This window comes from Oryzias latipes, chromosome 1 (assembly GCF_002234675.1).
Source record: "Oryzias latipes chromosome 1, ASM223467v1".
Classification (NCBI taxonomy): domain Eukaryota; kingdom Metazoa; phylum Chordata; class Actinopteri; order Beloniformes; family Adrianichthyidae; genus Oryzias; species Oryzias latipes.
The window spans coordinates 8,197,899-8,212,765 of NC_019859.2; the positions used below are offsets into that span (position 1 = coordinate 8,197,899).

Sequence of the window (14,867 nt, forward strand, 5' to 3'; positions counted from 1 at the left end):
GGTGGAACATCTCTTTGGGTAAAATCTGCAGCGTCAGCTTGACATAGTCAGCCAGGAGGGTTTTGTGCAGATGCAGCTGTAACCATTTTGAAACTCACAAGATAAATATCATTATAAAACTCAGATCCAATTTTAAAATACAAAATCAGATAGGAAACTCTAGATCAAAAACTGTCCTTTTTGTTCGATTCCAAATACTGGGAGCAAATCGGTGTGTGTACTTGTGGGAGGAAGTGCTCCTCTACAAAGGAGACAGATTGTTGGTTGTTAGTTTAGTTTCTGGGAGCCATCTGGAGCTGACATTAAACACATAAATAAAACACTCAGTCGGTAACAAGCAGCAACAAACACAGGACAGTTCCACATACGTTCTTCAGCTTTTCCACCAGAACCAAACATTTTTTTAGCATGTCAACTCTATCCAACTGTTCAGATGAATTTATGCATTTTTGTCAGCTTCACTTTAAAAGTGAAGAACAGTTGGCTAACCAAAAGTGTGTGATTAAAGGTGAAGAAAATCTGACTCCTATTTAGGTAAAACGCTGGAATCTGTTTAAGGCCAAAATGTCAATAATACAGAGAGCTATAAACACAACTACAACACAAGTACATTTTCATTTGTAAACTTTTTCCTTCTTTTGCTGCGTTCACGTCGAACGCAATTCGCACGTCAAATTCACGTTTGCCGCCTCTGTTTTGACACACGTCAAAACTGCTGCCAGACAATGGTCCATAAGTGTGTTCATGAACCTGACGCTCCCGATGTTGGAGGAGCTACTGTCAGGAGTTTTTAATAGCTTATTTGCTACATTATGGGAGACACAAAGATGTTCAGAGACCAAGTTTATTTAGAAAAGCACCACAATGGCGTCAGTAATCACAACGCCATGTCTGGGTTCATGATAGGGCTGCACGATATGAGGAAAACTCGCGATATGCGATATTTAAGATTAGTATTGCGATAACGGTATAATTTGCGGTATATAAACAAATAACAAAATAAACAAAAACATCATTCCCATTTAATTGCAACAGTTTAAAAATTATACTCCTAATGACCCTCGTTGACATAGGAGACAAACATCTAACATAATAGGCCTCCATCCGATTGGTCAACAAGGTGAAGGCGTCCATCCGATTGGTCAAATGCATAAAGGGATTTATTTGATTCGTTAAATGCTTCAAGCTGCCATAAGGTTGTATCAACACATTTAAGGTTTACGATTTATTGCGATTTTCACTGTCTTTTGCGATATGCATATTGCAGAGCTGGATATTGCGAAAACGATAAATTTGCGGTATATTGTGCAGGCCTAGTTCATGAGATCATTCAGAGACACTCGCGGTTCAGTGAGGTTTCCCATCTGCTGCAGGAGCTGCGACTTAATGACGGCTGCTTTCAGTGGTACTAAATAAAAATATAAATAAAATGAGGGGAACAACTAAAAACAACATTAAGGCTACGTTCACACTGCAGGGCTTAATGCTCAATTCGGATTTTTTGAAAAAATCCGAATTGTTTGCTAGACCGTTCACATTTCCAAGTAAATCCGAACTTTTGTGATCTCCAGTGTGACCGTGACCCGACCCAAACGAAACCCGCATGCGCAGAAGCCAGAAGAATACTCAACGGTGAACGACGTCACTTGTTGTTTGCGGAGCAAACGTTAACAATGGATGTCAACAACAGTGTTGTCAAAAGCGGAGAACTCTTTTTGTAATAATAAATTTCTTTTCACGAAGGAGCAGCACAATTACAATCTTCTCATTTTAAGAAGGCAATGGAGTCGGGATCGTCTGTACCCACTGTTGTGGAAAGGAAATGTGCATGTGTTGGGGCCGCGCACCCGCGTGTGTGTGTGTGCAAGCGTGTGCCGCGATAGAGAATGGGGGGGGGGGGGGGGGGGCAGTGTGGGCGCGCGTTCATGTTGTGTGTTACGGAGGAAGGAGGACGGTAAAAGAAGGTTTCCCCCATAATAAATGCTATGGACTCTTTATTAACTCGTTCTGGAGAATCTAAGGATCAGAACAGGGAGGAGGAGGAGGATCGCCTCGGGTCCCCCGCGCTTCTGAGCACGGTCGGAAAGGGGAGAAAGAAAAAAAAGTTATCGCGGGAAAGGTTCAACACCACGCTCTGCCATTTATCTGGAATTTTTTTCAAAAACCGCCCAGTTGCGATAAGAGCCCTGGAGTTTGGCCTGAAAAGAGCGATCACCCCAAATATTAATCCAATCGGTGACCTCGCTTCCCTTCCACTGACTGGTCTCAGCAGCATCGTCCACCATGGTTGATGTTTACGTTCTCCGCCTACTTCAAACGCAAAATGATGACGTTTGTTGCGTGTCGAATAAGTACGGTTCGGAATCAAGTCGCCTGGCCGGTCAGACGGCGGTCGCAATTGAAAAGAACGGCTACAATTCGGAATCAGGATGGCAAACCCACGGGGCCTGGGTCGCAATTGAAAAGATCGGATCTGTGTCATTCAGACTGTCATGAAAAGATCGGAATTGGGCCGCTTAGGGGCAAAAAATTCGGAATTGGGTCGTTTCAGCCTGCAGTGTGAAAGTAGCCTAAGTTCGGTACGTTTACAAACAATCAGTTTGTCCTCACTAGCCGCGGTTACATGGGCAAAATATCTTGATCGGATCAATGGTCGGATTAAAATTCAACCGTGCACATGGGCACAGAAAACCTTTTTCCGATTAGAACAAACATTTACACTTTCGGTCGGAATAAATCATTTGGGCATTCGCAGTGTTGAAAATACCGGAAAAAGGAAATGAGTCCCACAGTAAACAAACCTTTGCTGTCATATACATTTCTGCAGCAGCTCGGTAATATACGAGACGGTCTTCCAAGCATGTTTTTATTAATGTTATGAATATTAGGAAGCGCCTGTTCGCTCATCATTTTATTTTTAATCCGTGTGGTCAGTGCTTTTTTTTGTGGAAGAACGGAGCTCCCAGGAGAGGCTAACAACATGAGGCTAGCCTTAATGTTTGATAAAATCCTTGCGGGATATGCCGCAATCTGCATCTTGGCTGCACGTATATACGTGGGAATAACATCAGCCTTTATTTTGTCGGGACACAACTGGAAACACAAATCCACGTGATTGTTTGAACGGTTTCTAAGGACTGAGCGACATTTCTGCTTTAAGCTCACACACCGCCCCAAAGCCACTGTGTGTGTGCTGGAAGTCCGAGCTCTGCTCGAACACACGGTTCTCCTGACAGCAGCTAACCGAGAGCGGCGGGACGGATCGCAGTCACACACACAAACAAACAACAAAACCCACACGTAACAAAGCATCCTCCCTCCCCTCAAACACTAATTTAACAATCCAGCTTCATTCGGTCCACCGGCACACGAGCCAGGACTACGCAGGGTCCAGACGTCACGGGTCACGAAGCGCTCCTTCCCGGCACCCCCCTCGTGAGGGGTGAAAGAGAGGGGAGAGGCGGAGAGCCAGAGGGGCGAGAGCGTAGCGGCGCTTCTCACCGGAACTCCGCAGAGCAGCCGGTCGGTCCTGTTTGAGCTCCAAAGCTTTCTCTGGTGGAAAACACTGTCTATGCATGACATTAAACCAAAACAGTCGTGACACACGATCGGAATGAAACGTTTACATGAACAACGATCGGATCAACAATCGGCATAACCCACCTATCTCGATCGGAAAGAAATTTTGATCCGAACGAGTCTGATCGGGGTAGAGTATTCCGAACGGCGCGTTTACATGACGCATTTTCCTTCCGATCAGGCATTCTTTCCGATTACTTTTGCCCATGTAAACGCGGCTAATAATGTTTGATTTTGACTTTACCCTCTGTTTACATCATCAATGCGTCAGTCACTACCAAAGCAAAGTTCCCGATTGGTTGACTCAATGCGAATAATCACCAACGGTCAGACAGTGGAACTCGGAAAACAAGGCAAAGATTTCAATGATTTGTGCTGCCAGACAGGCTTGAGACGCTTAAAGGAATCTCGCCAAGTTTGTACATTGACTTAGCATTGTAACCGGATTTCCCGCTATGCGAATCGCATTCGGTGAGAACGTAGCCAATATATTCAAAAAGGAAACAAAATCAGGATTTCTGTTCAGTAAAAACTGTCTGCGTCTGTTAACATTGTTGATTGGATTTTGAATAAAATACATAGTTAAAAAGTAAACCTGATTTCACAAAACACAGACATTCAGCATGAAGACTGAGGGAGAGTGAAAGCAGTTTCAGACACCTATAAGGACAAATCCGTCTCCCTATAGCAAGGCTGCTCTGGCCTTAGTGACAGAGGCTGGGAAGCATGCACAGGCACAAGTGTGAGTTCATTCTACAGTCAGACAGAAGGTTTTTGGGCTCAAGTCCCATCTTTCTTACACATGCCAGCTGACAGTTGTTCCCCCAAACCTGATTTTTGGGTAATAGAAATAAATGAAGGTCTCTTTGTTAATACAGCCTACAGCTATAGGAAGAGGGGGTCAGGATGGGCTGGAAACACTTGCAGAAAGCCTTTATGGCTCATGCTTCTTTTACCTGCTGAACTTCCGAGTCTGCATTCATTCTCAGGATTCATAATTCACAACGAGTTAGAACCAGGGGAGCTTTGATTCTACATTATCATTACTTCCAAGATTTGAGTTAGGATTATTAGTAAGGTTCAACAGAGATTAGGTCTAAGAATCCCATCACTTTGTTCATTTATTTGGTTTATAAAATAGAATTTTGAAATGTTAACAGTGATTGTAATTATTGGCTCTCTTTTCAGCTTTAAGATAATCTTAAAGTTTATAAAATAGAATTTTGAAATGTTAACAGTGATTGTAATTATTGGCTCTCTTTTCAGCTTTAAGATAATCTTAAAGTTTCATTTTAATGATACAAAAATGTATATTTCAGAATCTTAATTGATACTCATCATTATTCGTGTTTATTTAGGCATTTTTACTAATATATCTGTTAAACAACTTTTAATATAATTTTCACAACTATTGTGTTTTCTGTACCATAAGACACACCTAAAATCCTTGATTTCTTTTCAAAAAACATTGATGCGCTCTATGGTTTTTTTTTTACATGTTATTAACAAGGTTATAAGTTAGCATAGTCACAGTAACATTTGTTTTAGCGGTATTCGTCTGTTTTTTTACATGTTCCAAACAAGGTTGGGAGTTACAGGTAATGTAAAAATAGGCTAACATGGCTAGCGTGTAGTGTTTCACAAAAACGTTCTGGAATTCGTTTGAATGCAGTTCTTAAAGTCTCAGAGTTTGGTGTGTCTTGTATAGGACATCATTTTGAAAATATACCATAGATCATTGGCAGCGTACCTTATAATCCAGTGAGCCCTTTAGTGCACAAAAAAAAGCCTTAAATATCCTTTTTTTTTTTATTAAATGTTGCTTTCTATTTAGCCTTAGCCATTTAGCTTTTGTTGAAGGGTGTTGACATTTTCAACATTCAATTTTTAACACAAAAGGAATTGTTGGGATTGGGGTCATTAAATAGATGAAGCAGAACATTTGCTAAAATTTAAATAAAAAAATGTACTCTGATGCAAAAAACAGGAGATTTTGTTCAAATATATAATGTCTCAGACTCTAAAGAAAACTTTTGTAGTTTTCTTCTTATGGCCTTTTGGCTTCATAAACCCCATAGTTTGAAATCAGCTAAAACAGTCTTTGTGCTGCCAAAGCTGCATGTTGGCGTGTCCAGAGATACTTTCTGAATGGCAGTGTGGATGTTCAATGTTTCTCTCGGGTTAAGTTCAATTTAAAATGTTTTTTGGAATGTATTTTTCTGTTTTTGTTCACATCTGTGTTTGAAAAAGGGCTTCAAAAGGGTCAGATACTGGGAATGAACACAGACCCAAGTGTGGAGGGAGGGGATAACAGAAGTGACCCATGCAGGCAAGTCCAGCACCCAGCAGGTCTTACCCTGTCCTTCACTATCAGACACTTTGCAGGAGGAGGATAAAAACAATGAACACAGGATTAGTTATAGGGAAACATATAGCAATTCATCACAACAACTTTACCCCAAATGAAAAACAGTTTGAGCTATTGGGACTCCCTCTGTTGTCAGGAACCCATCAGCGGATTTGTACAAACTCTGGCTACGTTCCAGTCAGAACACTCGCTCTCCCAGCCTTAAGCGGAAAGTTTGTGCTTAAAAAAATGAAAAGAACAACTGTAATATATTCAACTCTGTGTGTTAGACATTATCTAAAGAGAGGTCTGCACAGACGAGAAAGCAGCCAGATTTTTACAATTAAAACATCACATTCACAGCAAACAGAGAAAAAAATAAGATGCTAACCACTTTGTCCTCCTTTGTGGCATGCAGTCCAGGAAGCAGTGAGGATTCAGAGGAGTGAAAAAAAAGGAAAGAAAAGAAAGAGGAATACATGACAGAGCGGAAGGGGTGTCAGAAACAGAAATGCAGAGAAGTGGGAGTTAGTGATGGGGATAGATTTTGGCAAAAGAAAAGGGGAGGAAGAGAAGAAGTTGCGGTGCAAACAATTGTAAGTTGTGTTCTGCAAAAGTCGTACAAATTTGTGATATTTAGTTGGAGGTCTGAGGGGGAGCAGGCAACAGAATGCATGTGAGTGTTTGCAGCAGCAACATGCGAGGGGCAGCCTGGCGTGATGAGATCAGCCTGTGACAACGTCTGGACGTGTCGCACACAGAAAACAACAAGAAGCACATTTCAGCCTCAGGTTTCAGTTCAGCAAATTCTTTTTCTTCAGTCCCACCGTAGATCATTTTATTTTTCTGCTCACGAGGCACAGAGTTGACAAATGTTTTGTCAGCATGATAGTCTGTTTGCATTTAGTCTGTAGCGAACTACACCAGGGTTCAGCTGCAAGTAAAGTCAGACCTTTGATTTAGGTGAACTTTTATACCTGCCAAACAAATTAGATTAGTATGGAAGCAAACTTTGATGCACACCACACACATGTGATTTTTGTTCAATAATTAGTCAATAAATAATTAAACAACTAAGAAGCTATAATTTTTTATTTTTAAATGATGTATTTTCTTACTTGAAAAAAAATGTATACAGGTTTGACTCACGGAAGTTTACAAAAATCTATAAAATGATCTCCAAATGTAGTTGAAATATGCAATATGTATTTAAAATATTTTAAAAGTGCTTTAAAAAGTCTAATAATTTGCTACCAAATCCATTTTTAGCCATATCCCATCATTTTGCTGGTTTCATATGCTAATTACTAGTAAGATACTCTTCAACCAGTTCTTAGTCAGTCTAGATCTTTAAATTCTACTGGACCAAAGCTTGTCTTAACCCCCTTGATGCCTGTTGGTTTAAATATGCATCAAACCACTTCAGCTCCAAATCTTACTTTAGTATCTACATGAGGGCAAAAACATAAGTCATTTTTTTTCTTGCTAAAAATACATTCAGGCAACAAGAAGTATTTATTAATCAAGCTTGTGTACCAAACATTTGTACAAAACTCTCCTGCAAATTCCAATAGAAATAAAAAGGGCAGAAAGGTTATTTTGCTTGATGTAGAACAACAGTAAACATCTGGCACATTTGTTCTAAGTTTTAAACCATTTCAGTATTAGAATCCTTGCTAAAAAAACTACAATTCATCCAAACTAAGTTATTTTTTTATTGGAATAACACTTTAACAGTTCAAAGTGGTTCAAAATGGATTTCTGTCAAAGCCTTTTTTAACTTCCTGACTACCAGCAATATAAATGTGTCCACTATAGAGGACATGTTTAAACCTGAAAATTTCTCAGAACCACTGCATACTACTGAATTAAGTCTTTTTGATATATTTGAGGCTTTTCAATGATACCAGATTTGAAGACATGAGGTCTTCGGAATTCTAGCTTTTAGTAGATGTAAAAAAAAGACTAGACGGCATTTTTTCTCTCCATTAGTCAGAAGCGGACAATCCCAGTGCTTGGGTCTTCCCATGAGTGAGAGGCATGCCTAAGGGGGGGGTCACTGGAGACAGCAGTGTCCACATTATTTAATAATTGTTGAATTTACACATTCTAAATGTTGTGAGATAGCCGGTTTCTACTTTGTGCTTTAACCATTGACTGTTTATGAGAATTGGTCCCAGTGAGTGTGACATCACCCACAGAAAATGGCTTACTTCCAGCTCCAACCAAATAAAATTGATTCAGTCGCAATTGTTTTGTGACACGGACGCCGCCATGTTGGATCCAAATGATGTCAGTAAATAGTGATTGGTCCAAGCTGGTCTGTGTCATCGATTCTATGGCAACTCTTGCAAATCAGGAGTGAGCTTTTTGAAGTCCACAACTCCACCACTTGAAAGTGGGGTACACGAAATCTGTCCATCAAATGTTTCAAAAGTTCAACGTGAGACAGCATTCTTTTATTGAGGCATCTGATTGATCAGCTTATAACTCGAATAACTTGCACTACACAAGAGCACGTTAACAAAAGATAGCAGAGCAAGAATGGTTATTCTGAAAAATGTGATAACTTAATAACAACTCTTTATTTCTCTATAGAAATCTATGGGAATTTTGATTTTTGGAACCAGCAGGAACTTCCTGTTTGAAGGCGAGGGGGGAGGAGTCACTCCGTCCAGTTCTCATATACATTCAATGGCTTTAACATGTTGAGATAACAGCACAATTGATTTTGCTAAACTAGGATTCCATTCTTGCCAACGTCAGCATTCCCGAATGCCCCAAAAGTTTTATGGTAATGCTTGTGTTGAGATCATTGGCACTGAGAACTTTATTGAGAAATTTTTTGTTGCCAGTGTTTAGATTTGTATTTATGTGCATTCTCTTACTAGACTCAACTAGATGGCAGTGCAAGTTATCTTGATTTAGTCAGATCTAAAGTGAAAAACGTCTTGCTGTAATTGGTGAGCTCAACCTGTGGCTCCTTGTGATTTTAATTCCTGTTTAATTGGATCCAATTATGGTGCTGATTAATGAGGCTATTCATCTAAAATGAAAACCTTTTTGGAAAACATGCATCACTTTATGTCAAAAACTATACTCAATAATCTAAGTTTAAGTTTTCAATGTTATTTTAAGCACAATAAGACATTTGCCTTATTTAAATTATTTATAGAGCTTGTTCATCATCTTGTTTCCATGTTGCTGCTTGTCTGCTGTTCAAGCAACATTAATGGATTTACCAGCAGGGATACTATCTTTATCCTTGTTCTGACTGGCCTTTGAGCTGTGAGTGCTGCCAGCAGGAATTCAGCCCCAACAGGGATAGGCGGATAATGAACAGATTGGGGACCAGCAGGCTAAGGGTGGAGGGTCCATACTGTCAGGTAAAATAAGCAGAAGGACAACTTCTTTTTGGCTTGGAAAAGAGCCCAGAAAAGGCTTGAATGTGCGACGGATGCATCTTAAAATAGCGGAAACGTGTTTGCTTTTTGGTTGGAAGCCATATTAGCCAATTTGGATCAGATCAGTAATTAAAGCAATGAAGCGGTGGGGGGGTTTGTTCTAAAACTTGTCAAGGTTGGATTCTACTCAATATGAAGGTGTTTGAGCTGTGAATACCCCGGCATAAAAAAAAAATTAATATTTCGATTATTTGCATTATTGTTAAACTGAAAGAGTTGTGTAACTACTGAAAATTCAGAAGACATAGGTTGGTTTTTTTTTTAGCAATTACCAAGGGTTTTAATAGAAAAAAGCTTTTTTTTTTTGGTGCTTGGCTTGCTGCGTTCTTTTTAGCATATTGATACCATGGACTTCATGGTGATAAAGCAGTCAACACTCAGACCGAGAAGGCCCTGGTTGGTACTGTAGCTGGGTCCCTTCTGTGTGGAATTTGCATGTTCTCCTTGTGCATGGACTGGCAAACTGTCCAGAGCAGGAGTCACCAACCCTGGGGGGTATTCCAGAAAGCATGTTTAAACTACCCTGACTTTAACCTTGAACTCTGGCTGAAGTCCTCCTGGCTGAAGTCCTCCTGAACTTGCTTACTCTGGGTATGTCGGTTTAAAAAAACCGGATATGAGTTAGCGTAATTACGCTCGACTTGGTAACCCTGGGTTAATGCGCGTGCACAGCAGGTACATAAAGACATTCTCAATGGATCGCCGATATCCCAGGTCTCCATGGAAACCCGTGGAGAACAAAAGAGAGCGCTATACTTTAGTGAGATGGAGTCTGAGATTTTAATGACAGCGTATGAAGATTAGATACCCATCAAAAAAGTAATACAGCTGCATCATCAGCAAAAGACAGAGTTTCTGCTTGCAGAAAAATAACGGACAGAGTAAACGCACAAGTTTCTGATCTTATTTCCAATTACATTGTGATGTGTATATATACAACTCATAAAACTTAAATGAATTGATTCAATTGGTAAGAAGTAATTGAGTTAAATTTATTCAACCTAATTTCTTATGTCTATCCGACTCAATAGTTGTTTATACAACTCAAATTTACATATTCATCTAACTAAATGTCATATTACTCCAATTCAATTAAATGTTTTTCCATATAAATTTATTGTACTTCTTGAACTGTCATATGTCTAAGGAAAGGCTTTTCTTATTTTTATAAAATTAAAATAAATGATACAGTGTGGATTTACAATATATACCTTGCATTTAATTATCATGACTGCCTGTAACTTCAGTTCTTCAGTACCATATTGTAGCACTAGTGGTGCTAAGTGAGCTCATCATCCTTTCCCTCCCTCTCACTCATGGTGCAGAAAGAATTAAACATAACAGGGTAAAATAACTCGGCAAAACACAGTAAAACAGCTACAACTAAAGATATTTAGACGAAAATCTACACTTGTACCCAAATCCGTCCAGACAGGCAAAGGGAATGGTATCCCACAATTCCTTGCGCTGCCGATCTAACAGCAACACCAAAGTTACACTGAACATAATTGAAATAATTTGAATGAAAGTAAAATAACTGTCTGATAACTACGTGTTATTTTTAAGTTGACTGAACTCAAAAAAATTATTTATCTTAACTGAAGCAAATAATTAAGTTATATTAATGTAAAAAAGTTTATCTTTCCAACATCCATACATTGTCTTATCAACCTCTCACGGTGGAAAAAGGATTATCTGAGCTTCTTCATCCACTAAATCATCTTCAAATTGACAGGCCATGCGGTTTCACCTCTCTGAAAACAAACTAACCTTCAACTAAACCTGCTCCAGACCAGGTTATGTTCAGAGCATGAGTTGCTATGGAAACAAAGCATACCTTTAAACATACCTGTTTTTGGAACCGAAAGCTGAGGTTATACGCTTCCTTAGCCTCAAATTTACCGTGGTAATTCACATAATCTGCTTTTTGGAATACCCCCCTGTTCCTCAAGGGCTAATTGTTTCCCAGCTGACCCTGCTTCAGTAGATGCTCATGAGCTTGATTGATACAGCCCAGTTTCTGATTGACTGAACACACCTGATCCAGGTGAGCAGTTAATTACTGAAGCAGGGTTAGCTGCTTCAGTAATTGGCTTTGCTCAATAGTAACTGGGTAGGGTTGAATGGCAATAAGTAGGTGTGGAAAATAGTTGGATGGGTGTCAAAATAAAACATACAAGATTGTATTTATTTTGTGCCCGATTTGAAAAAACAAAACAAAACACTATTTTTTATTAAGATGTTAAATAAGTTGCATTTTATTAACAATAGAAAAGTGGGTAATGTGGCAGCAAACACAAAAAACATCCATACTTTCAAATGAATCAATCACAGCAGCCACAATATGGTATAGTTACATATTGGACGGCTTTAGTTTGAGCTATGACGAGTCCTAAACTGGAGGCTTGATAGAGCTGGATACCTAATACAGGGTTGTTTGGAAAAAAGTGATTTTGGATTATGTCATTTATGTCTAACACAGTCAAAGACACAACAGGAACTGAGCTTTTTCTAGTATTTAGGTGGCTGTGTAACCTGACCAAACATTAGATGGCAGTCTTTAGGTCATGCTATGTACAGTGCTATATGCATTTCACAATAGTGGAATGCTAACAAAAGCATTAGCCGAACAATAAATATCAGGGGGAATATCAGGCTGAAATTTCAAAATTCCAAATTCCTTAAAGTTGTTGTGATGAGCACCAACTTGAAATGTAGTTTTATATCTGGATAGACAAAAACAGTGGTGTTAAAGACCCAAACAGACTGCCTGTAGCCCAGAGGTGGGCACTGAGGGCCGCATTCCTGCATGTTTTCCAGCATACCCTGCTCTGGCATGTTCTAATTGGCTGGACACACCTGAACCAGGTAATCAGCCATGAGAAGGGCAAGACTATCTGGAAATCATGCAGACACACCGGCCCTCGAGGCCTGGAATTGCCCACCCCTGCCTGTAGGCTCAGTAGGTAAGCAGTTCTGCTCAGTTTGTAGTTAAGAAACGTCCTGACAGACTTCCTTCAAGCTTGATTCTATTTTTGTAAATTTACAACATTCAGAAATGTTACCGCAGTCAATTATGTCTTTTTTTAGTCTGCCTAAAGTCAGAACAGTGTTTGTCAAGTGTGATTACAATTGTTGACTAGAATCAGTCATATTCATATGCTTTGACTTTTGGTATGTCTGGGCTTTAAGACAATCATGATGGAGCAACCTTCCATTAACGATTAAACATCAATCATCAAGATCAAAGCCTGCATATCAGGCAACGATGTTGGCTCAATGGACGGCTAGTAGCTACCTCATTTTCCCTAATGACACATAACCATTAATCAGTCTGTAAATAAGCTTAGAAAACTCTGACAAATGATTCTGACGACTTCAGCCTCATCAGTGACACAAAGCACAAAAAAACAAAATCAAAAAACAAAGAAGAAGCGAGCAGACAGAGACAACACCAAAGCTGGAGGACTAACCACACATCATCAACAGCAGGAATGTAGTGAGTGTGAAAGGAGATGAAAAGAAAATGGGGGGGGGGGGCTATATTAAAGTTCTCACATTGTTGGATCGGAGGGAGACCCGCCCTCCGCAGCGAGCGCAGAATTTGGTCTGGCAGTATGAGCAAAGGTGTCCGCAGCCGTCTGCAAACTTCGTCTTACGACAGATGCCGCAAGTGGGGGCGTCGTCTTTTTGCTGGGTTTGCTGGCGCCTCGTCTCAGCGCCGATTCGTCGCACCTCTTGTTTGTAGCTCTCAAACTGCTGGTGGAGCGTCCTGCAAGGAGAGGACACAGAGTTAGGCAACCATGGGAGAAATGGAGGAATAACTAAAGCATCTTTAAACTTGTCACATGGCAGTACAGTCTCTAAAGCAGCTTTCCCACTATAATAGTCCCATGGAAAAAGGTCAAATGTGCAGGAGAAACTGATTTCCAAGAAAGATTTCCAGCATTTAATCTGATTGGCTTTTTCAGGAGGACTGAAGTTTGTTTGTTTCAACATCACAAGAGTTCAGGTGAGCTTTCAGACCTGCTGAACTGTACCTCCAGAATATACCTGGAACCCAACCTAGGTGCAGATCATATGAGGACCAAAAGTGTCACTGTGAGGAAATCTGAGCTGGGTTTGGAGCTCTGAGGCTCCCAGGATTTCATTGTGGCTCTGGTCTGTGATGGAAATAGCTTCTGTGTGAAATGCAATTCGGGACATGTGAAAAACACCCACAGAGTTGTTTATGCAGAGCTATTAGAACAGCACTTCATTAGCACACAAATTAACTGCTTTCAGAGTGATTTCAGTTATTTGTCAAAGTAGAATCATAATGTACCAAACTTTCATGATAGCTGAAGTTAAAAGATGATAGAGGAGCATTGATGGCTTAAGAAGGGGTCTTCAGGTTACCTGTGTCTGTTGAAATCAGACATGTCTTGAAAAACCGGGTGCTCAGAGGTGTGGGGAAATGCTGAAAACCATAATTCCCGGTCAGCTGTCAGCAGCTGTTTCTGGTTCCCATGATAAAAATGATGATCCTCCACCATGACCCATTCAAAGTCCAGAAGGGATCTTCACATGACCGAGAACGGCTAAAAAAAAAAATCCCCCCGGAAGGAGAACATCCCAAAATGTAAAAGAATTGTTGAAATTCTGAAGATTTTCTAAGCCTCGGACATGACTTTCCTCTCCCCGGTTTTCTTGGCCGTCTGAGGCTGACGGCGCTGAAGCAGCCAACATGCACAGTTGGAAGGGAGGTGACGACCGTCTAGGACTCGTCTTGGCCAATCAGTGGGTGCGGAGAGAAGCTGAATCAGAAACTGTGACGGGAACACCAGCTGACATTTGAGAATTTTTACAGCAAACGGCGTCTTAGGCCCTTTTCTCTTCTATAAATGCTTTAGACAGACTTTGGTTTAACCTGAGGATGAAAAGTGGATGCTGGAATAAAAATATTTCAGAATGAAAGACAGCGTGACACCTCCAACGTCATACACCCGACCCCCCGACCCCGAGAAGCCATCCATTCCGCTGCTGAGCCCAACCAAGGCACCATGGGAACAGCTGCAAAAATTGGAGGGTGCATAGGTGGTTACCAAAGCAACGTGGCGGCATCAAGCACTGGGTGTCAGGACACCAGCTGTTCCTGCACTAAAGGACACCTCTTTTCTGTCGTTTTCAGCACTAAACTGTAAGAAATTTACAACTGAGATTATTTTTGTCAGCTCAGACTCATGAGAGCAAAGGTTTGTGCTTACTGTCAACTAGTCTTAACATTTTTAATGTTATTTTTATCGACGTTTTAGCTGCATTTACTCAGAAATATAAATGTTTTATTTTTTATTCTGGCAAAAACTGTAATGCATGTTGTAATTAAACATGTAGACAGTGCTGGCTTTGACGAACATCTACCAAAATAAAACTATTGGAGCAGAAGAAGTCACAGTTAAAAATAATCCAGAGCCTATTCACCATTTTCCAATTGTCTT

The 14,867-nt window shown here is 40.3% G+C and overlaps 1 protein-coding gene across 4 annotated transcripts in view; it reads right to left on the reverse strand.

Moving 5' to 3' along the window:
* The window catches only part of LOC101171973 (regulating synaptic membrane exocytosis protein 1), an 80,319-nt gene that overhangs the window by 48,762 nt on the left and 16,690 nt on the right, over window positions 1-14,867 (reverse strand). The window contains exons 2-4 of one of the 4 annotated variants that reach the window (XM_023955060.1): window positions 12,949-13,162; window positions 6,318-6,329; window positions 5,936-5,956 (exon numbers count right to left, since the gene is read on the reverse strand). In XM_023955060.1, the coding sequence (XP_023810828.1) occupies window positions 5,936-5,956; window positions 6,318-6,329; window positions 12,949-13,162 (247 nt within the window). The remainder of the gene's footprint in view (window positions 1-5,935; window positions 5,957-6,317; window positions 6,330-12,948; window positions 13,163-14,867) is intronic. The other 3 variants (XM_023955069.1, XM_023955080.1, XM_023955083.1) reach the window with 3 other exon arrangements.